The sequence below is a fragment of the Clarias gariepinus genome, chromosome 13 (assembly GCF_024256425.1).
Source record: "Clarias gariepinus isolate MV-2021 ecotype Netherlands chromosome 13, CGAR_prim_01v2, whole genome shotgun sequence".
Taxonomy (NCBI): Eukaryota; Metazoa; Chordata; class Actinopteri; order Siluriformes; family Clariidae; genus Clarias; species Clarias gariepinus.
The window spans coordinates 9,870,709-9,895,564 of record NC_071112.1 but is presented as its reverse complement, the minus strand read 5'-3'; the positions used below and the strand labels follow the sequence as shown (position 1 = coordinate 9,895,564).

The window sequence follows — 24,856 nt, the reverse complement described above, 5'->3', positions numbered from 1 at the left end:
TGTACCTGTCTGTCCATTTACCTATCTCTGTGTCTGTTTATCTGCCCTTATTTAAAGCTAATGTCCTTCTACATGTCTGTCTACCCCTGTGGGTTAGTGTAAAAGCCTCCACTCTGTACCCGTGCACAAGACTCGGGCTTGATGCCTCTCTCAGTAGGACTTTCAAGTCAGTTGTCATGGTGTTAATGGATAAACCATTATTAAACAGGTGCACAATTTCATCACCTGTAGCTCAGGAGGTAAGTGTTACATCTGTCTCAGGATGATGGACCAGGTATGCAACCGGTCCATAGTGGACAGACAATAAGTTAAGATAATTATAGATGAGTAAATATAGCTATAGGAGGTAACTTAGTGGATATTAGAAAGTATATAGTCTACTATTTGCAATTATAAACTTATGCGTTACTATACTGCACATTTATAGTAGTAAACCATAATGTAAGTAGTACACATAGCATAGGAGACGATTGCAGGATATAACAACATATAATATTTTAGCATTATACAATATTGGTATAGCAATCTATAGTAATATAATGTTGTATAATAATGTAGCATTGTAAATGTAATTATATAGTAGTGTATAGAGTATAGTATTGTAAGCTAGTATAGCAATGTGTAACAGAGTATTAGTAATATTGATCCAGTTTCAGCAGTGCTGTCTAATAGTGTAGGTCTGCATTTATCTGCTTCATAATATGGCTGTATGTAATATTAATAGTATATGAGTGCATGTTAATATTATACTGTGTTAATATTATGGCAGAATACAGTATTTTACAGATAGAGTTATTTAAAAGGCAGAGACATAACAGTGGAAACCATTTATTTATATTTCATTTTGGCACATTCACTGTAACATTGCTATATACATAAAGAAAGCAACATATAATCATGCTATCTGTTAAAAGCAAGTCGCGCAGATATGTAGAATGAATGACAAATATTGCAGAAAACAACACAACAGTTTGTAAAGACCTTTCAAAAAAGTGACAATGGACTTTGTCACAAGGCCGTTTTAGAGAAAGCAGCATATCCACTGGTATGAATCTATCCCTAATGAGCAGGTCAGTGGAGAGAGTAGCTGGAAAAAATTCCCTGAGTTTTTTACATGAGGAAGGAACCGAATAAGGCATAGGACTCATAAAGGAACACTTCCTCATCTGGGTGACATGAAATACTGTGATAATAAATAATTTTCTTCCATGGTTGTATACTTTACACACAAAAAAATCTAATTACATTCGATTGTGTTACAAGGAACAAGATATGGCCAATCTTTAATTAATTAGAGTTTTAATTTAATTCTGTAATATAAAGATAAGTGCAAATTTGAGTGAAAATTATTCTTAGCTGTTACAGTCTTAACGCTAAGAACATCTACAGAGAGCATTCACAGCAAACTTTTAGACTTCAACATTGTACCATTTACAGTTAACTCATTGCTCTTAGGGCATCCATGTTGGGGGCCAGCATCACCAGAAGCGGGAGCCGATAAGATGACTTGATGTTATGTTATCACATACAAAGAATGTATGAGTTTTTTAAGGAAGTCTTGGGTTGTCTTTAACGTCCCTTTAGAGTACTAGATCTCACCGTTTCTCCCCATAGCTCCATTGCTTTGTTCTCCTTTGATGAGGTCACGCACATCATCAGCCTTCCGTTTCTCATTGATCCCAATGAGGTTCTCCCTCAGCGCTTTGTAAGCCCCGTTCTTGCCATGTGCCTCATACCAAGCTTTCAGCAGCTGGTATGTCCGTTCTCTTGCATCTTGAGGATATTCATCTGTTATTTCGTCTATTCTGGTCGGAGACAGTTTACCTTGTCGCCTTACCACAGACCGGACAACTTTTAAACCCAGAATTTCTGCTATTTTAGGCAGAGACGCAAGCAAATCTGGATCTACAAGATAAATGAATCAGGAATGTTATTTCTGAACCTTAAAAAGCAACAATAAAACATTAAAATGATATATTTCTACCAGACTACTAGTAGATTAATGTTATGAAAGTATAACACGACTACAAGTTAAACATTTACATTAACTGAATAAGATATATAATGTTGGTCAATGAAAATATTTTTTTATTGCAGGCAATATAAAACTAGTCAAATAAATAAATTTAGGAAATCCCATTTAAACTTGATTTAGTCAAGCACAAAGCACAACTTTAGGCTGCTATGTAGCTAGTAAGTTTAAAACCAGTAGAGACTAGCTTACAGTACATACGTCAGTACAGCAGTAACATCATATATGCTAGCTGGAAAACCAGTTGGGCACTAACACTTTTAGCTAGTTAAGATATAAATAATCTATTTTATTAGTTTTAACTATTGACTAGATATTAAGCTTAATAATGACTAAGCTAGCTAGCTTCAAGTTTCCATCCATCCCCCCTCCCACCTCCCCAACAACAATAGTCATTTTACTACCTAGAACTAGAACCTTGAGATTTCAGTCTTGAGAGTTAGCTAAAATATATGGCACACTGGCATTCTTTTATGGTATTTATTTTTCAGGGCATTAGTGGAACAAAAATAAGATTTATAAAAAATATGTTGCATTCTTGTTATGTTTTATGTTTAAGGATTGAGGATTAAGTGGAACGGCACATTGGATCATACAATGACTCATCGTCTATACCGCTTTATCCTCTATACAGGGTCACGGGGGCTCATTCACACATTATGGGCAATTTCGGAAGGCCAATTAGCCTACAAAGCCTAGTCTTCAGACTGTGGGAGGAAACCGGAGCACCCTCAGGAAACCCACCAAGCATGGGGAGAACATGCAAACTCCACGCACAAGGGATTTAAACCCAGAACCTGGAGGTGCACTAAACCACCGTGCCGTCCTTTGAAATTACAATAATATTTATTTGTTTGTTTATTTTAAAAGGGCTAAAATCTTACCTTAAAAAAATAATTTAAAATTAAAACTTACCTAACAGGTCCATTGGCTGCAGACAAAAGAAAAACAAATAACCTAAGAACTTACTAGAAATACTAAATATCAAAATATAAAGTATCTGAAATGTTTGGAGGTGAAATAATCTCATGCAGAGTAAATACTCATGAGGAATGTATTCTCACTGCACCTCACCTCATCCTGAATCTCCGGCTCAGGTGGTTCTCTCCAACAAAGCATCTTTTTCTTCCAAAGAAAATACACAATCACTGCTGCTATTACTATTATTACAATCGGCAAGATGATGGCAAGTAGGGACCCTGAAACATACAAAACACACATCAGTGCATTAAGACGTATTAAATAAATGCTTTCAGGCGTCACCTTAGGCTTTAGAGTTATTAAAAAAATTCTTAACTGTTAAGTCTGTTAATATAAGTGCATTAATATAAGCCTGCGCTACAGTCAAAGCTGCTGTTATAGAGTATTAACCAGGGCCGGTTAACACATTTAGAAACCAGAGACAGCCTTATTTTTTTTTTTCTCTATACAGCTCTGGAAAAAAATTATATATATATATATATATGTTTCTTATGTTTTTTTTCTCACAGGTGCATGTGTTGGTGAGATTAACAGTTTTATTTAGTTTTTTTAAAAAGCTGACAATATTTCTCATAAATTCAAACTATAAGTATTGTTATTTAGAGTGTATATTTAAAAGAAGCGACATCACAATACATCAAAATAACCCAAGATCATGCAGTATTTGCAGAGCTTTAATATCTCACATAAAACAAAATGCTAATCATGTGTAAACAAATTGTGTTAATGCTTTGGCTAAATAAAATTAAGAAATCAGTATTTGGTAGTTAACACTGATTAGCAATTATAGCTTTCATGCATTTCGGCATGCTCTCCACCAGTTTTTTCCTGTTGGGTAACTTTATAGCACTCTTTCTGCAAAAAAGCAAATAGCTCAGCTTTGCTTAATGGTTTGTGACCATCTAACTTCCTCTTAATATTCCAGAAGTTTTCTGGAGTAAATTGCAGTAGTCTCATTCTTTTTTCCAGAGCTATATACATACACAGTATATGCTCTAGTGTTACAAACAGAACTGTCTCTACCTTGGTGCAAAACAACAGCCTCATTGTAATTTGATTGTTCAAAATCTAAATAAATATGTATTTATGTATTTATCTTTAAATGTCTTAGATACCCAAATTAGCAAAACAATAAATTTTACCCAATATGTTATAATATATAATATTTTTCTTTTATATTTTCCTTATACCTGTCTTAGTCCCTGGCTGAATCTGATGTGTGCTTACTGCACTAGAGCTAGTGCTAGGCTGACTGTCTGCACTCTAATTTGAAAATGAAAGGAAAAAAGTTTTAAACCTTACAATTGAGCAGACAATCTGTTTAAAGGTAAAAATTAGAATAATAATGACTACATCATGATTAAATATTTTTAGCAACATCGGAGTGAAAAATCAGATTTTTTCAACTCATTTTTGTCCATGTCTACAATATAGCTCCTGTCTCCCTACCTATGTAAAAGAAAGTGATATTTTGTGTCTGATAAAAATACTCTACAGTAGTATTTTAAGTAAAGATAGTATGGCACTACTATCTCTATCTAATATTTATTTGCACTTCAAATGAAAAAACTTGCTAAGAAAAAAACTACAGTTATTTACAGATGAAACTGACTGCACTTGAAGCCCTGAATAAATCTGAAATTGTGCAACATTTCGCTGCTTGTTCTTGAAGTGCTTTCTTCTTGCACGCCCTTAAACGCTTTACCGATCTGGGGAGACGCGGAGCGAACATAACGTAACAATGCCAGTCAAGACTAACAGAATTAGATTAATAAACAGATTAATATTATTACTATTTAAAGAACTAACTGAGAGCCAATTTCGGAAACCATCACTTTAGTACACAGGGTGGACAATAATATACATATATAAAAAATATATATATTAATTATTACATTATTAGTCTAGGCCTGGAATTAACCATTCTGACCAATCAGAGCATAGAACTCAGCAGCACAGTTTACTTGTTATATAATACTTGTTAAACAGATAAATATTAAGCAGAACATTTTTAACAGTTCTCAGACATCAAGATATTCCAATAAATGACAGTTTGGGGTACGAACCTCCTTGAGCTTCTTCATAACACTGTCTGTCGTGTGTGCGATTGCCCTCCACTTTAATTCCAAACTCACACCTATGAGACAAATAGAGAGGAGAAAGAAAAAAAATGGGTAGTTATCAGGATCTGGGATAAATAGTTTTGCTCAAAATATATTTATTTTGAAGTCTTCCTTAAATACTCACATAAAATGGTCAGTATCACATGTCTTCAGTATAAGATAAAACAAATTACCCACAAACACAAATTTCTAGCCATCTACACCAAGGGTGCCAGTAATTTTGGATCCCTAGATTAAAGTGAAGATAATCTAATTTTTAGAAATCTACAAGAGGTGTTTGGGTAAGGGTTATTTATAATACTTCAACTGCAGCAGATCTCACATCTAATAGTTCTGACATCTAATAACTTTCCTCTTTCTTGTAGGAATAGGCAGGATGACACTCTCAGCCCATATCTGGTATTTTTGTTGGAAGAAAGGAACATAAAATTACCCTTATGCAGATGACGTGCTTTTTTTGTTTTTATTTAATCAATAATGTTCCATCCCTAACTTGACTAGTGTCATTCGTTGACACTGGAATCTCCAGTATCATGGATCTTTTTCAGGTCAATTTTGCGAAATCTGATGCCATACCACTGAGATCTTCAGTATCTATACCAAATCTGACAGATCCCTTTCCTTTCCATTGGGAGACCAAATGGTTTTATCTATTCTGGAATATATAATACATAAATATAGTCAAATGTTTAATGCCAACTTCCCTTCGCCTTAGGATACCATTAAAGCAGACTTTAACACTGGCCCTTTCTACCTCTGTCCTATACTTTTTTCTTTTTATATTTCTTTTTAAAATTACAAACAGAGATCACACAAATTTTAAAGAAGGCTGGAACGCCAGATCCTTGAAATGTTTTTGTTTGGGAAGGATTTCCCTTATTAAAATTAATAACCTGGGTTGAATAATCAATTTAATAAGGACAATTCTTCCCAACCAACCAAGACAGGTCCTTCCTTTACAAATGATGACTATTTTGTTATCTAAGAAGGTTTAAAGTGCTAGAAGGCTGGCTGAGTTCCTTTATTTAAAGTAATTGGTAACCCTGTTTAAAGATGACAAATGACCGGTTCTGATGGGGGCTTAAATCTTCCAGGTATTGGATGGGATCAACTTGGTATTCATCTTCCGGTGATGACAGATTGGTTTAGAGCTGATCCTGCCTCAATTTGGCTTAGTATTGAATCCTTCCAGTCCACATACCCCTTATGGAATCTATTGTTTGTAAAAAAATATCAAGTCTGTAGGGGATTTTTGAGCTAACCCTATTACAATAAATACAGTCAGAGAATGGTGATCCATTCATATCTTAGTGGGTTGTGCTTATCTAACATTTCCTCTCTTCCCCCTTCCATCCTAGTTAATCCAGGTTTTTTGCCATAATTCCAAGATAGTGCTTTTAAAGCATGGTATACACAGGGGTTAACAAAGCTAGTAGATCAATTTAATAGGCAGACTTTGCTGTCCGTTATACAGGAACCATGTGGCCTACAAAAAGGTTAATTTTGCAGATATCTGCAACTTGGTAATTTTCTTATTACTGACAGAACATTAGTAACTTTAAAAGATACCTCTGATATAGGAAGAGTTTTATCTTAATCTAAGAAGTGTATAAGTGCATTTTTATAGATCGCCTTACAGACACTCGTATTGCCATTGTCATGCATAGGAGGTTATTCAATTTACTGAATTTTCGATACCATTAAAGTAGAAATTTTTCTTAATATGCCGGAGCCATGATCAGACTGCCTGCTTCATGTCTGAAATACCGGCCTACCAGGAACTTCTTTAATGGCCCAAACATGTGGAAATGGCATGAAGCAAGGTCAGGACGAAACAGGGGATGTGGCAATAACTCCCAGTCGAGTTCCTGTAATGTGCAATGTTGGTAAATGTTTGTTTGTATAGTTCCCACAACAGGTGTGTCTCTTTAGTGAGTTGGTGACATTGATTTTTAAGGATCTGGCGTTCTACTTGCTAAATGTTCACAGAAACAATCTTGGCTGGCCATCTTTCTGCAGCTAAAGATGTTACAGTATTGATAGAGAATCCCCAGCAGTGTGTGTTATGTGTATTTAGATTCATATCCATGCTATACATACGTGGTCCATTCGTGACACACTATACAGTCATCTCCATCGTTGCAGTAAGAGCCTTCCTTACAGCGGCACACAGTGTTAGAAGTGGGCGTACATATTTGTTCGACCTCCATGTGAACTGCAGTAAAGGACCAAAAGCAGAGCAATGTGAACAAACAGAATTAGATTTTTAGCATTTGTTACATCAGTTTAAGCTTACCAAGGATCATTACAGGGCAAATTAAAGTGCAGAAGGTATGGCATTTTTAATTTTATTAAGTAGTGAAATTTGTTTTTGGGTTCTTTTGTCAGCTTAATGATTAAAAAAATGACCATGACTACCCCTTTTTATAAAAAAAAAAAGAATTACAAAGAGCAGTTAAAAGTACCGAGATATTTAATCCACGGCCACAAAGAGCACCACAACATTAAATGACATTTTCCATTTACAGTGTTTTTTGTATATTAGTGTATTATTATAAATTATCATTGTTGTAACAACTTTCATAAATCACAAGCCAAAAATCTAAACCCAATAAGGAACATACACTTGTCAGGACAATTCTTGCAGAATTGACACTCATCATCATTGTTTGGATGATCCGCATATGATTTTGGTGTACATTGTATACACTCAGGTTTAGTTTTATTTTCCGTGCAGTCTTTGATTAAGTGTTCACCTGCATAAAAAAACATATAAATAAAAAATATCAAATCACAGTTTAAAGTATATACAATTCTATGTAAGGTTAATTTTAAAGAATGAAGTAGTAACTTTGCCTTTTTGTATTTTATATTTCTTTTTATATATTTTTTTCTTTTTTAAATTATAAAGAGTTCACAAAGCTTCTGGTTTGAAAAAAACTATTATGGACTGTCCAAGCGTTCATTTACCTTTACCACAGAGGCAACAGACTAATTCTTTAGTTGAGTAAATCCCGTAAGAGCATGTCTCACGTCTCCAGCGTCTCATCCTATTTCTCCTCACACTCTCTGTCAGGCAGAAAAGACCAAACTGTAGGGGAAAAAAAAAACACAAAACTACATTGAATTTTCAACTTGTATGTGCATGAGCTTGCCTAGTAGAAAATGAACGAATCACTCTCTGAGACTACTCTTTCTGTCACATTAAGGACTCGGTCAAAAAGAACGAATTGTTCATGAACAACCCATCACTATCCCTAACTATTCACAGAGCACAGCACCTGTATGGTCGGAGTGAATTATTTAACAAAATCTTTTTTTAAGAAAAAAGAATAATACAGTGGAACCTTGGATTGTGATCATAATTCGTTCTGGACATGGCCTCGTATATCAAAGCGAATTTCCCCATAATAAATAATGAAAACTCAGATTACTTGTTTTAAAACCCCCAAAAATTAATACATGAAAATAATGTAGGCTGACATACACAGAGAGAGAGAAAACAGATTTTTAACCTCGCTAATGAGACTTTCTTTTGCTTTACACGCGCGCTGTACACACGTGTTATAATAAACAGTACACACACAAACACAAAATAAAATATGTTTCATGTGCACATACGTGTTATAGTAAACAGTACACGTGTGCATGGATGTTGAATTTACCAGTAAGAGACGCGCACTAAGACCCAGCAGGGGAGACGATTATCCACAATTCCGCAGCGCAAGAGAGAGAAAAACCGTTGGCTCGGTTGTGATCACAAAATTTATACAAAAATTTTGCTCGTCTTGTGGAACACTCGCAAACCGAGCATGAAATGTGACTTAAACTAAATGGTTCTTGAGGGCAACATCAGGAATATTTATTCATTATTAGATCTGCATCAATGTAAACGTGCATGTCAAACGTGTATTTGTCATGCAGGTTTTTATGAGATCTTGAAAAAGTTTTGTTTTATTTTACCAAGTTTTTTTTTAAGGTTTTCCGCATCCCTTTAGAGGCTCTGTACTACAGACTGGTTTTAAAGTATAAAGATCTTCTTTAGGGTTTAAATGATTGTTTTTGGGCTGAGGGTTTATCAGTAATTCCACGTAATGTTGAAACGTACCCAACTCTCATGGCCTGTGTTATTTTGCTAAAAGATTTGCTTCCACTGTGTCTTATACCATACAGTACGTATTTTAAATTCCATTCTTACATATTTATGTGTAAACAGATTCCATGTTCTTAATGCAACACCGGGTGGGGGGGGGGGGGCGCAATCCAGTTAGGAGTGATAGTAGGGACTTTGAATGTTGGGACTATGAAAGGGAAGGCAGGAGAGTTGGTTCATATGATGCAGAGAAGGAAGGTGGATATACTGTGCGTCCAGGAGACTGGAAAGGTAGCAAGGCTAGAAGCTTAGGATCAGGGTTCAAATAGTTTTACCATGGTGTGGATAGGAAAAAAAATGAAGTAGGAGTTATTCTGAAAGAGGAGTTTGTTAGGAATGTTCTAGAGGTGAAAAGAGTACCAGACAGGTTGATGAGTATGAAGCTGGTTATTGAAGGGGTGATGTTAAATGAATGTTAGTGGCTATGCCCCACAGGTAGGATATGAGTTAGAAAAGAAAGAGAAATTCTGGAGTGAGTTAGATGAAGTGATGCAGAGCATCCCCAGAGGTGAGAGAGTGGTGATTGGTGCAGACTTCAATGGACATGTTGGGGTAGGGAACAGAGGTGATGAAAATGTGATGGGCAGGTTTGGTCTTCAGAACAGGAATGTAGAAGGACAGATAGTGGTGGACTTTGCAGAGAGGATGGAAATGGGAGTTGTAAATACTTTCTTCCAGAAGAGGCAGGAACATAGGGTGACATATAAGAGTGGAGGCAGAAGAACTCAGGTAGACCACATCTTGTGTCGACGTTGTAATCTGAAAGAGATTAGTGACTGCAAAGTGTTGGTAGGGGAGAGTGTAGCCAGACAACACAGAATGGTGGTGTGTAGAATAACCCTGGGGTGAGGATGCTGGTGGAAAAGTACAGGGAAGGTAATAAAGAGTTGCATTGTGTCTTTGTAGATTTAGAGAAGGCGTACTACAGGGTGCCAAGAGAGAAGCTGTGGTATTGTATGAAGTCTGGAGTGGCAGAGAAGTATGTTAGAGTGGTGCAGGACATGTATGAGAGCTGTAAGACAGTGGTGAGATGTGCTGTAGGTGTGACAGAAGAGTTCAAGGTGGAGGTGGGTCTGCATCAAGGATCGGCTCTAAGCCCCTTTTTGTTTGCTCTGGACAGGATGACAGATGAGGTTAGACAGGAGTATTTATGGACTACGATATTTGCAGATGACATTGTGCTTTGTAGCGAGAGCCGGGAACAGGTGGAAGAGTCAAATCACTTATAAGAAAAATCAATACTGGTGATGATAGAAAGGTGCCTGAACACCCAGTGCACCCCATTCACTGTCCACTGGGCACAGGGCCATGCAGACAAAGAGCCCAAGTCTTCAAACTTCCCTCATCCCAATGTGATCAAGCCCCATGGGGAGCACTTTACAAACAGGTCTGATTCACAGAGGCCGCACCCCACAGACACCACAGCACACCCCTTGATATAAAAATTTTAAAAAGAAAGCTTGAACGTGGTGCGTGTTGAGCTCTCCGCTCGATCCATGCTAATGAAGATAATGAGAAAATGTTACGCTGTTGACGTAGAATACATACCTCCAATGGATTAGATGTGATAATTTGTAAAAGATAAAAATCATCTGTAATTTTCAGATATGATCAGTGTTATCTGGAGATGGTGTAGCGCATACAAAAGGATGTGAAGATTGTATGCAAATATAATTTACAGAAGGGCATTGAAAAGTGTACTACACGTGCACTTACCACCCTAAGCTGTGAGGTGAATAAACATCAACTCAGATAAACCTGAGGCGCCATGACGGTCTGATGACGTCACCGCCTCAGCTCACGGCTTCAAGAAACGTTTTCATGTTTATAACAACAAATTACTTAGTTCAGGGGTCCGTTCTTCATACGTCGCTAACTCAGTTAGCTGGATTTAACTGTTCTGGATTTGTTCTGATCTTGGATTGTTTCGTTCTTCGATGCGCTTCTAGTATTTGTTGTCATAGCAACATATCCGTAAGCTTGAACCTGCTCGGGAGCAGGTTTATTTCATGTAAACAGGATTTAGCGTGCGCTCCTGGTGGGTTATGACTGGTTGAAATGGCGAGGTCACATCTAATTGGTTAAAGAGCACGACTGACTCACGTGGAAAAAGAAAAGTATATGCCCCCTGCCATGGACTCAAACACACACACATAATCGCTATCAAATATTATATATGAACATAAATTCATAGGTTTATTATTATCAAATATGATATTACTATTATAATAAACCTTATAATAAATATTTTATAATGATAAATTGGACGATACTAATTTTATTATAAAATAAACAATATAAAAGTATACATGTATTTTTAAACCAACGCACGAACGCACAATAATCCTAGACAACTCAATCTAGATATACTAATCATTAACAACAGGTGGGCTCGAAGAACCGAATTAGCCGGATCGTAATTAGCACGATGATCTCATCTTAGATGTGTCAGTTTATCTCGGATGTGTCAAGCGACGTACGAAGAACGGACCCCAGAAGGGTAAAGAAGCTGTTTTGTAATCTGATTAAACAACGAGGTGAAGTGAAGGAGAAATGACGCGTTTAACTGAAATAAACAGCTGCAATAAAAATGAAAGTGAAACTACAATAAACGCGCGCGCCTTTAACGTCGACTAAAGTAAAAATATCTTGTTTAAAATAACAGGTTTGAGCTTCATTCTAAACTAAGAGACTCACAGAATCTGAACAGAGAAGCGACGACTGTTTCATCTGTGTATTTATTTACATATACAGCTCTATAATACTGAGATAAAGAAAGATTAGCTCGATTACACGAACGATAAAAATCCGACGCGGGCAGAAAACATCGCAGTTTTATCCGAAACTACGGCATAAAACTTTAATATTTCATTTTATTTACTCACCAGAACACAGAGCAGCGCGAGCAGTTTCCTCGCCTCCATTTTACCTCAGACATCTGATGAAAGTCCTGTACTTTCCAACAAATCTTTCTACTGTAAAGGGAGTGTGCGTCTTGTGTGGGTCTTTTACATATTTTGTCCTGCAGGGGGCAGTATCGCACAGTTTCATTTTAGGTCATTGACCAGATGTAAGACCTTCATCGCTCATCATCTATACCACTTTATCCTGTATACTAAGTCGCCGGGGCCTGGAACCCATCCCAGGACACACACACACACACACACACACACACACTCATTCACACACTATGAGAAATTTGGAAATGCCAATTAGCTTAATCTGCATGTCTTTGGACTGTGGGAGAAAACCAGAGTACCCACGGAGAGAACATGCAAGCTCCTTGCACACAGAGACTGCACACAGAATTAAACCTGGACCCCGAAGGTGTAATGTGCCAGTGCTAACCACTAAAGCCACTGTACTGTCTTTCCACCTTTATGCCAGTCTCTTTTTTATTGTATTAGTGTTTTAGGGGAAGTAGTGAGTTTGGTTTTCTAAGTTAGTAAATTTCCTCCTGTTTCTCTCTCTCTCTCTCTCTCTCTCTATATATATATATATATATATATATATATATATATCAAATGAAAGCTACAACAAGATAGATAGATAGATGGATAGATAGATAGTTATTTTAATAATTTAGTTGCATTGATAATTTCTTTAAAAAATTAAATTTATATGTTTAATCATTTAACTTGGCCCCTATTTCTGCCAAAGGAGATTATTATTATTATTTTTTTTTTTGGAAATACATAAAATTTCAGATACATTTTGGAGTAACACCACAGACTTCATATTGCATAAAAGTTTAAACAATTAGAAGTTTATTAAGCAAAATAATAGCTAATAGAGATTAGATAATAGAGACAATTATATGATTATGAATGTCCTATGTATTTTATTAAAAATAGAATATTTTTGGTTGCATTTTGGTTGTCTGTCTATAGAGTCTGTGACCAGGACAGACAGACAGATTTTTCTAAAAATAGAGGCTGCCACTATAACTTCAAGACCAGGAGACATTTTGAAAATATTAATAAGCATGTACTTATCAACATTTTGTTTAAAATATGTTAGATCTGCAAGTTATCAACATAATACCACAAACACTAATAAAGTGCGACACATGTAACTGTCAAAAATTTAGCTAATTTTAAGAAATTAATAAGAAAGAATGTACTCACCATCTCAGATCAACCAACACCTGCATGGAAATTTATACAAATAGAAAGTAATACAAATAGGTTTCTCCCTTTTCTTAAATAGGCGACTTTCATTGTTGTAACACCACAGACAATAATTTGAGTGACAACTTTTTTCTTACAGTGGTTACTCAAGGGGAATGTCTATTACTGCCGCGCACTCTGTCGCGGCCAAACGGCAACTGCCAAAATAAATCAGTCACAATTTAAAGTAATTTGTGAAATGACCGCCAGGTGGCGCAAAAGGGACATTTTGCAAAACGACTGCAATTAATTTTGTTTAGACAGACTCTTTGTTTCTATCTATTGTTATTATTAAAGAAAACAGGACAAAACAAAAGCTTGTAAAAACATTTTTATTTTTAACGGTAAATTTATTTGAAACGAAGCGCTTCAGTTTCAAATAATCATTCAACGCTGAACCCAAATAGCAAAAGAACATGATAATAATAATCAAAAGAATAATAATCATTGTGCTTTTTGCTGTATATGTCCAGCATTAAATAACTATTTAATTATTAATAATTAAAGCTGCTCACATCGCGTGCGCTTTCACTTTTAAAAAATGCAGTGTTTAATCAGCAAGTATATGTTGCCCCTCTTTATGAAAGATGAATATTATGACTGAAACAAAGCTGCTCGTGTCGGCTCATATCGTGTGTACAAACACCATAGCACAATGCATGTGTGTGAATGGCTCTTTCTCTTTGCTGAGTTTTGGTCTGAAGTCAGATGAACGCGCGCATCGATATTAGAGATTTATAAGAGATTTCTCTTTTCCAGAAATACAACAAACACAAATTTATATGTGTTAAATAAGCACTGTCTTTGCGGCGCTGTGCGAAACGCACGCCGATGTGAGCCGCTTGATTTCAGTCATAATATACTAACATATTTTTGCTGTGTAGTGGACCGCGCGTGCACAACCTTCCGCGGGCGAGCCTTTCTCTGAATACGCCGTTTTAACAGGGTGGGGATAAGAAACACCGCATCGGCAAAAGTAGACTAATGATTATGAATGCGTCAGGGAAAACAGCAATTAAACTGACTGGCCATTTTAATAATTCATTGATAAGTTGAAGTCTTTGGTTTTGGTTGGGATGTAGGCGATCATCTCATCATGTCGTCTCCGCAGCAGTGGATGCGCCAAAAATTCACGTTTCATACAAATTACATAAGCTGAAATGTTTTCCATTAGTTTATATAAAAGCAGACATTTTGCTTTCTGTAAGTATATATTTTTCACGTCTGTGAGGCGAGTATACACAAAGTTTCGGTTCATTTCCTGATGAGCTCAAGTTCACCGAAACCGATACAGAATCATAATGTTTTGTCTTCATTGTACATGCACTTAAATAGAGTCTTATAAAGGCTATTATCTTATATATTTTTATTATATAGTTTTTGCCCATTAATCTGACAACACCTGTGACACACCCACTTTTTCTGATGCACAGTAAGAGCTTTCTGACTACGCGAGTGTTACACATGATAAAATATAAATGCTCACTGCACTGTAAAAAATAAACCGTAAATTTAACAATAAAAAACGGCAGCTGTGGTTGCAAGAACTTTACCATCAAAAATACAGTAGCAACGTTATTAGTTTTACAGGATTGCAACCACTGTACTGTATATTTTACGGATTTTAATTGTTTTTTTTTTTACAGTTTATAACTGTTTAATTAACATACTTATGTTGCTAAAAAAACTGTTTATACCTGTCAAATTCCAGGGTTTACACTGTAATATTTACGGTTCATGAACATCTTTTTCACAGTTCAGAACTGTCTAATTTAAAGGTTTATGTTGTAATAAATATGGTTAAAACCTATAATTATTTCCCAAAGCAGACAGAAAACTATTTAAACTGAGGAAAAAAACTTTTTATTTTTAACATAAATAAACTGAACATACAGTGGTGTAAAAAACTATTTGCCCCCTTCCTGATTTCTTATTCTTTTGCATGTTTGTCACACAAAATGTTTCTGATCATGAAAACACATTTAACTATTAGTCAAAGATAACATAATTAAACACAAAATGCAGTTTTTAAATGATGGTTTTTATTATTTAGGGAGAAAAAAAATCCAAACCTACATGGCCCTGTGTGAAAAAGTGATTGCCCCCCCTGGTTAAAAAATAACTTAACTGTGGTTTATCACACCTGAGTTCAATTTCTGTAGTCACCCCCAGGCCTGAATACTGCCACACCTGTTTCAATCAAGAAATCACTTAAATAGGAGCTACCTGACACAGAGAAGTAGACCAAAAGGACCTCAAAGGCTAGACATCATGCCAAGATCCAAAGAAATTCAGGAACAAATGAGAACAAAAGTAATTGAGATCTATCAGTCTGGTAAAGGTTATAAAGCCATTTCTAAAGCTTTGGGACTCCAGCGAACCACAGTGAGAGCCATTATCCACAAATGGCAAAAACATGGAACAGTGGTGAACTTTCCCATGAGTGGCCGGCCGACCAAAATTACCCCAAGAGCGCAGAGACAACTCATCCAAGGGGCCACAAAAGACCCCAGGACAACATCTAAAGAACTGCAGCCCTCACTTGCCTCAATTAAGGTCAGTGTTCATGACTCCACCATAAGAAAGAGACTGGGCAAAAATGGCCTGCATGGCAGATTTTCAAGGCGCAAACCACTTTTAAGCAAAAAGAACATTAAGGCTCGTAATAGTAACACAGCATTTCAGAAAAAGAACATCATACCAACAGTAAAACATGGTGGTGGTAGTGTGATGGTCTGGGGTTGTTTTGCTGCTTCAGGACCTGGAAGGCTTGCTGTGATAGATGGAACCATGAATTCTACTGTCTACCAAAAAATCCTGAAGGAGAATGTCCGGCCATCTGTTCATCAACTCAAGCTGAAGTGATCTTGGGTGCTGCAGCAGGACAATGACCCAAAACACACCAGCAAATCCACCTCTGAATGGCTGAAGAAAAACAAAATAAAGACTTTGGAGTGGCCTAGTCAAAGTCCTGACCTGAATCCTATTGAGATGTTGTGGCATGATCTTTAAAAGGCGGTTCATGCTAGAAAACCCTCAAATAAAGCTGAATTACAACAATTCTGCAAAGATGAGTGGGCCAAAATTCCTTCAGAGCGCTGTAAAAGACTTGTTGTAAGTTATCGCAAACGCTTGATTGCAGTTATTGCTGCTAAGGGTGGCCCAACCAGTTATTAGGTTCAGGGGGCAATTACTTTTCCACACAGGCCATGTAGGTTGGGATTTTCTTTTCTCCCTAAATAATAAAAACCATCATTTAAAAACTGCATTTTGTGTTTACTTGTGTTATCTTTGACTAATAGTTAAATGTGTTTGATGATCAGAAACATTTTGTGTGACAAACATGCAAAAGAATAAGAAATCAGGAAGGGGGCAAATAGTTTTTCACACCACTGTAAGTGAATTCATTCAGCAATTATGTGAAAGCACCATTTTATCACATAAGCTGGCAGCAAGAAAGTTGCATTGCTAAACATTCAGATTTTACCTTTAAGAAACTATTAAGAATACTTTTATACAAACCTAAATCAAATCATCAATTTTGTCTTTTTTTGTGAAAATACATGTCTGCTGCAGACATTCATCAAAGGGGTTTATGATAAAAGAGACACTTGTGTTTGCTAGATACTCGCTTAATATTATTGTGAAAGCAGAGTTAAGCAGGTGTCTTTCTAGTATATTGTAAAGGCGATCATCTCTTTTATCCTAAACCTTTTCGACATGTCTGCAGCGGGCATGTATTTTGACATGACAAGCCATGCAAATATGTTCACAATGTGCAATCGAGAAATTGAGAATATTATGGTCTAACAATACAAAAGACATACTGTATGCAAAATGCAACATATTCTAACGTTTTATCCCCAACTTTAACTTTGAAACATTTAAAGAGGGGGAAAAATTTTGTGAAAAAAACATTAAAACAGTATTCTGGACATGTTTTACATAAGAAAAAAAATCATGTCACCCACAAAAAAATAGAATACAAAAAAGGTTCTCACTGTATGAATCTTAAAAAATAAATAAACATTTTTTAAAAGGAAAATGCACAACCATGTCCTTAAGGTCAATAATACCAACTAAACATTTGTTCAAAAGATCATTTACCCCTATTTTTTGCTATCAAATACAAACAAAGCCTAAATATATTGCATCCAAAACAAAACATCCAAACATTTTCAAAAAAGTGCAAAAAAAGAATTACCTACCAGATATTCTTTGAAGAGACTGTCCGGATCTTCATTTAGGTAGACACAAAGTGTCTTGATGAGACACTCGCTCTTCTTCTCAACATTTAAAAAAAAAAAAAGAAAAAAAAAAACAGTACTTAATATACTTAATACAATCCTATTAAGTGAGTTAACATTTCACTATGAAATTAAGCACATGTCTAATGTAAATAAAACTAAATAAAAAATAACAAACTACTCAGAACTAACAAATGAAATGGTCATGTAAGAAACAGGATTTGCATTAGTAGATGTAGCAGATCTTACCTGTTGCGAGTAAAGAACACCTTTTATTAAGGACCAGAAAAACTGCAAAGAAAAAAAAATTATAAAGACGTTAACATTTTAATTAGGTTAACATCATGTATACACATTTGCCCATTATACACAAAAATATACTTTATTTCAAGACCATTTTCATATTGTACACCATTATTTTAGCATTTGTAAAAAAATAAATAAAAAAAAATACATGAAAAAACAGGCCAATGTTTAATTCATGGTATCTCAAAATTTGGTAATTATACACAAGTTTCAGATCCATTTAAAGTTAAACTATAGATACTGCAGAAATTCTGTTTATTTTTTTAGTACATGTTAAATAACTGCTCTTGGTGAGCTGTTGGTGGGATTGTGAAAATTAAATTATATATATATATAAAATGTGTGTGTGTATGAATATTGGAACAATGAAGACTCAACATTTTTTACAGTGTGTGTTAACATTTACTTTGCTTAAATTTGATGGAACTAACAAACGCCTATATTTAATTTAAGTTCTAAATGTTTACTGTAATTTTAGTACTGTGATGATAAATTTGTTTAATGTTTCACTTGTATTTTATAAGGTTTTTGCCGGAGGTGTTACAGCGCAACTGGGTGCTAGGATGTAAAAATGTAATTTGGTAAAATGTTTTCATTATTTATTATAGAACATTTGCTGACGCAGTAGCACATCCTGACAATGTTTAAATTTTTATCGTCATTTAGTTTCGTTTATGTCAGTTAATAAATCTACTACAAGTTAAAAGAACACAAAATATAAGATCACAAAAAACCCACATGCGTAGCTTTTCTAATTATACATGATAAAATCTAAAGGCGCCTGTGTTAACGTTTACTTTGCTTAAATTCGATCCTAATAAGATTTAATTTGATTTAAGTTCTACACTTGTACTGTAATGTTAGTACTGTGATTATGAATTCGTTTAACTACAATGTTTCACTTGATTTTTTACGCTATTGCGTGCAGTTCTAAAGGAGCTGAGGCTCATTAATCCTTGAGAGAATGAACTGATGCCCAATGCGTCAGTCTATAGTTATATAGCGCCACTCAGTGGTAAAAGCCAGCAAACGCACAAACCCAAATGCCGCCACCGTGAGGCGTGGCGGTAAAACCAGAATACCGCTTAAGTACCATCTGTAGGTGTAATCTGTAAATGTTTTTTTTTATTTAACAAAATTATACATTTAATAAAATCAATATGCACAATATAACCACTTTATTTGTGTTAACAATGTCTTATTATTGCAATTTACATCAACAACGTGTGGTGTAACCCCGGTCATGTGACTGTTAAGGAGCGCGTTTGTAGTCCAGATATTGAACTGTTGGCTGTCGGACTTCGCCCATATTATTTACCAAGAGAATTCTCCCATGTGATAATAACGGCTGTGTACATTCCTCTATCCGCGAATGCCACTGCCGCGTGTGAAGTCATTCATTCTGTAACTGCCAAACTCCAGACTCGACACCCTGATGCCTTTCTCCTGATCTCCGGTGATTTCAACCACACATCGCTGACCAAGACTATTTCAACCTTTACTCAATATGTGGATTGCCACACTAGGGGGGAGAGGACACTAGACCTGCTGTATGCTAATGTTAAAGGTGCTTACAGTGCTGCAGCACTTCCCCCCCTGGGGAGGTTGGATCACAACCTGGTCCACCTTATGCCAACATACAAACCCCTTGTTCAGAGACAGGCTGCCATAGTGAGGAGTGTAAGAAGGTGGTCAGAAGGAGCCACTGCTACATTACAGGATTGTTTCGAGGCTACGGACTGGGAGGTTCTCAGTGCATCATATGGCGGGGACATTGATGGAGTGACGGACTGCATCACAGAGTACACTAACTTCTGTGTTGACACGTGTACCGATGAGAGATATTCGCTGTTTCCCCAACAACAAACCCTGGGTCACCAAGGACATTAAAGCGTGTTTAAATGCAAAAAAAATTGCTTTTAGGTCTGGTAATAAGGAAGCAGTGAAGAAGGCTCAAAAAATGCTAACTGGTAAAATCAAGGAGGGGAAAGAGTCATACAGGAGAAAACTGACACAGAGATCAGTCACAGTCACTACTCCTGCACTCCCAGCAATCAATATCAGCCCTACAAAAGCTGTAGATCCGTATAAGATCAATCCGAGAGTCCTGAAGTCTTGTGCTCCCCAACTATGTGGTATCCTCCAGTACCCCTTTAGCCTGAGCCTGTCTCTGCAAAAAGTCCCTGTACTGTGGAAAACATCATGCATTGTGCCGGTACCCAAAGCACCACGTCCTTGTGCCCAGAACGACTTTAGGCCTGTTGCTTTGACATCGCACATTATGAAGGTGTTCGAGAGACTGATCCTGGATACACTTCATCCCCTGGTGAAGTCCTCTCTGGACCCTCTTCAGCCGTTCATGGGAGTCGATGACGCCATAATACACCTGCTACATCGTACCTACTCTCACCTTGACAAGCCTAGGACTACCGTAAGGATGATGTTCTTTGACTTCTCCAGTGCCTTCAACACCATCCAACCGTCAGTACTGGGGGAGAAACTAATGAACATAAACATTGACACCCGCTTGGTTTTGTGGATCATGGACTATCTGACCTGCCGTCCCCAGTATATCCGACTACAGAACTGTGTGTCTGAGACTTTGATCTGCAGCATTGGAGACTGTACTGTACTGTCTCCATTTCTTTTCACCCTATATACATCTGACTTTAGATATAACTCAGAGTCATGCCACCTGCAGAAGTTCTCTGATGACTCTGTGGTTGTTGGGTGTATAAAGAAAGGTGACACCCCGGAGTACCAGTCTGTAGTGGATGACTTCATTTCCTGGTGTGAGCGTAATCACCTACAACTGAACATCGGGAAAACAAAGGAGATGGTTGTAGATGTAAGGAGAAGCAAGACCCCTGTGACTCCTATATCTGTAAAGGGGGAGATATATAGTGTTTTCGCTGAACAGAGGAGCAGTTTCAGCCAGAGAATGATTACTATCAAGTGTTCCACAGAGCGCCACAGGAGATCCTTTCTCCCAACGGCCATAAAAGTTTACAACTCTTCTCTGTAACTCATACACACATGTATGTGGATTTTTCACTGTTACACAACAGGACATTATCACTTACCATATTAATAATATGATTACTGCAATACTACTTCCCAATAAAATATGTAATACAAGATTACATATAATAATACAATATTACATAAATATACTAGATTACAGTGCAATACTTATAAGTGACCTTGAGTCATATTCTGATGGTACTTACTGTTTTAGGAACTTTTTTTTTTTTCAAGATTATTATTACTATTATTATTTATTACCTTTATTCTTTATTACCTTTTCTTAGTTAACATCTGTGAGCACCTGTAACCGAATTGCATAAATAATTTCCCTCTGGGCTTAATAAAATTATATGAATCTTAAATTACATTCCATGATACCCTTTCTGAAGTATGATTGAAACATGCATATTTTGCTACAAATGCAATCTCTCAAACTCAAATAAATATTTATTTTAAAACAAAAATGTAACTATTAAGAGTGCAGAAATTGTATTTTCCTACAGAATACAAATATGAAAACATTTTATGATTTATTGGTAGTTCAAGTTGTTTCAACTATTGTAAATTAGAGGAATTCCACAAATAAAGAATGACCCCCAAATCAGCTAATACACTAAACCACACTTTAATAAACATAAATGATTTGAAACTAAACTCTAAATGAAGATACTGGAGCGGAGTGAACACCCAGAAATGTGGAAATTAAATCATTTTAACTTACAAAGTTAACGACAGTAAGTACCTGGAAGTAAACTAAAGTTAAATTAATGTATTTTTTATAAATAATAATGTGTTGACATTATTGGCAGCCCTAAAGAATATTTGCACATGGGAAAACTAGGACATTTTCTAATTTTTTAAAACTGAATTTAGATTTTGTATAGCTGGGAATCAGAAATAGCCGATTAAAAATAAAACATTTTTCATTTAAAGATTCCTCAGTTTTACTTCTGAAAAATATCTGCACTGACCATATAATGATTTAATGTTTTATTCCTTTTAAACCACAGCAATTTACTATTATGATTATTATTTAGTGAAAAATGACACATCATACTTTAAGTGACGTCTGCAATGGAACCGTCACGCAAATCAGCCTTGTCCCTAATTATGCATAATGTTATGGCTTAATATAATTTTAACTGATGAGTTACATAAAAATTCACCCCTGCACAGTTGTTATGAATGGAAAAAAAATACAGAGGCTATGGAGACCAAACACGTTTATTTCTGTTGTAATGTTTTAACAAGGGGCTCCATGGGGATTGACTCACATTTGAAGCCTGCCTAGTGGTCCTTTCAGGAACTGCATGTTTTAGCACTTCCGCGTTGGATAAATTTTTTTAAAACAGGGGGTTACCCCCTTTCCTAACGAAAACAGTTAGTTTAGACCTTGGAAACCCCTTTCACTTATGTTACAGAATCATTTCTGTACCCTAAATAAATGTTTAATGTGTGTATAGGGCGGAAAGATACACACATTATGAAGATCACTGACTCCACATGTATTTCAGCTTTTAAATTAAAAGGGTACTATCAATACTTTTGGATAATTAAAAAGTGTGTTTATAAAAGCTATTAGAATTATGACATGAGATGTAAGGAAGTAAGGAGCCCCCCCCAATGCATGTCTTACTAGTAATGTTACTCATGGTAAAGCGGCAGTAATGGCAGGTAGCACAATATTTGGTGCACTGTAATAAATTTGGGACACGGCATTTACACTGTAAATAATTCTAGAATAATTTTAGAGATGAAATGTTTGATCTGTGTGTAAAGATCTGCAAGTTCTGACCTCACCTTTAGCTGGAGATCGACTGTGGAACTGTAGCCAAGAAAGAAACTCAAGATGCACCCATGCTGGAGCTCTAGGCTTTAAACTCCACAGAAACCTCTTCACATGCAGTCGTCAAGGAGTGGTGAGGGAACTCTTAGAACCTCCATGCTAAAGATAATGGGGTTACAACCAGGATTCTGTGCACACGAAGAAAGCCTGACAGTAAGGATCCTAACATCAGCTCGGGGTTCAGAAAACCTCCACACAGAATTCTGAGAATTCTAGGAGGGTTTCATGCAGGAACCTCCATGCTGGGAACTGCAGAACTCTCATAACAAGGATTCATAACTAGCATTCTAGAGATCACTGTTCTGCAGAAGGGATGCACAGTGTCAAAGATTCACAAAACATTTGCACTGAGCATATGAGAACCCTCACACCAGGGATTCAGGAAAACTTCAAAACCATCATTTTAGAACCTTTGCAGAAAAGCTTGGCATAAAATTTGCGAAGTAAACTTTACTCTGAAAGTTCATGCAGTGTTTAAGGGTTCTAGAAAACAGTGCTGTTAACGTGTGTGTGTGTGTCACGGTGCATCACTTCTGATTGCTTTGCATCACTAGCAGAATGACATACTCACCCTAGAACACACATCAAAGTGTGTGTGAGGTTTAGATAACAAAACAGACAACTGTGGTTTAAACAGCTAGCTCTGCTCATTATGTCAGATTAAGATATTTCTTTGTAGATCTCAGTGTGTGTATGTGTGCGCATTTGCTGTCATAAATCAGACCACAGTGTGAAGTGTGTGTGTGTAAATGACCTTTAGCCCACCAGCAAGGAAAATACACAGTTCTAAAGAAACCTATCAGTAATGCGTGTGTGTGTGTAAGAGAGAGAGAGAGAGAGAGAGAGAGAGAGTCATTCAGAGCTGCTCCTCAGACTAAGCATAATAGGACAGAAGGTGTGTGTGTGTGTGTACTCTTCCATAGTAAGGAGTCAGACTTTATTTCCACTGTATAGGGAGCGTCCTGATGAATGGGACACTGAATCAGTGTGTTAAGCATGGCCATGTATCAGTACACACTCACAAATGTTATATCCATCAGGACCTGAGAGTCACTCTCTCTCTCTCTCTCACACACACACTTCTAACTAGGTTGGCTGCTCATTTTATTTCATTTAAGGAAACATGCTTTAGGTTTACACACACATACACAAGGAGAGATTCATAAGCTTTGAAAGAGCAAGATGAGAACGAGAGAAACAGAGGGACAAGGAGAAGTAAAATGGGTGAGACAGTAAGAAAGGTGAATGTAAGAAATAAGAGAGAGAGAGATACATGTAGACACAGGAAGATGCAGGCAGGAATAAGAAAGTGAGAGAGGGAATGAAAAAGAGAATCAGAAATAGAGAGATGGCGTGAAAGACTGACACTGGTGGGCCAAAGGTCTCTTTTGCACATCCAAACTAGCCCCCATCCAGCCCACACACACACACACACACAGAGTGCGATTTGCTTATTGCTACTGTCCTGTGAGCGAGCTGTTTAACAGAGACACTATGTCCTTTTTTTAAACATGAACCCTGCAGCTAAACTGATTTGATGGCGCACCAGATTTCTCAGGTTTAATTTAGAACTTTAAAACTCAGGCAAACAAATCTGATCAAATACCTTGAAGCCTCACAGCATAACTCTGTGTAAAGAGGCTTGAGCTTCTGTTTACCACACGCTTGGTGGAAACTCACCCCAACAGGTGGTTTATAAATCATTAAGGCTCTGGGTTACTGATCAGAAGGTCAGGGGTTTAAGGCCCAGCACCACTAAGCTGCGCTTAAAAAAAAAAAAAAAAAAGTGAAAATATTCACTTTTCTGTGCTGTAAGGTCCATGTGACAAATAACTGCATCTTAATCTTAAACAGTAGAGATGCTAGTGGAGGTAAAGTAACAGCAGCTATCTAAATGGCTAATGTGTAAAGCTGTACCTAGCTAGCCTGTTTGTGTTTGTGCAGAGACACAAAGTTCAACAGACATTTTTTT

The 24,856-nt window shown here is 36.5% G+C and overlaps 1 protein-coding gene across 1 annotated transcript; it reads right to left on the bottom strand.

Moving 5' to 3' along the window:
- Positions 1-808: 808 nt before the first annotated feature.
- fas (Fas cell surface death receptor) lies at positions 809-12,293 on the bottom strand. Its single transcript, XM_053509790.1, has 8 exons — positions 12,175-12,293; positions 8,107-8,227; positions 7,761-7,892; positions 7,237-7,351; positions 5,080-5,150; positions 3,107-3,231; positions 2,948-2,963; positions 809-1,905 (listed from the first exon to the last, which is right to left on the bottom strand). Exons 1-8 carry the CDS (start codon positions 12,211-12,213, stop codon positions 1,589-1,591), a joined length of 936 nt encoding a protein of 311 aa, XP_053365765.1. The 5' UTR covers positions 12,214-12,293; the 3' UTR covers positions 809-1,588.
- Between the last annotated feature and the right edge of the window lie 12,563 nt (positions 12,294-24,856).

Excerpts from the sequence above, each read along its gene's own strand:
- fas (XM_053509790.1), bottom strand. The coding sequence starts at position 12,213 with ATGGAGGCGAGGAAACTGCTCGCGCTGCTCTGTGTTCTG. Across the intron at positions 8,228-12,174 it reads TCGCGCTGCTCTGTGTTCTG|TTTGGTCTTTTCTGCCTGAC; the intron begins GTGAGTAAATAA and ends TTTCCCCTACAG. Across the intron at positions 3,232-5,079 it reads TTATGAAGAAGCTCAAGGAG|GGTCCCTACTTGCCATCATC; the intron begins GTTCGTACCCCA and ends TGTATGTTTCAG.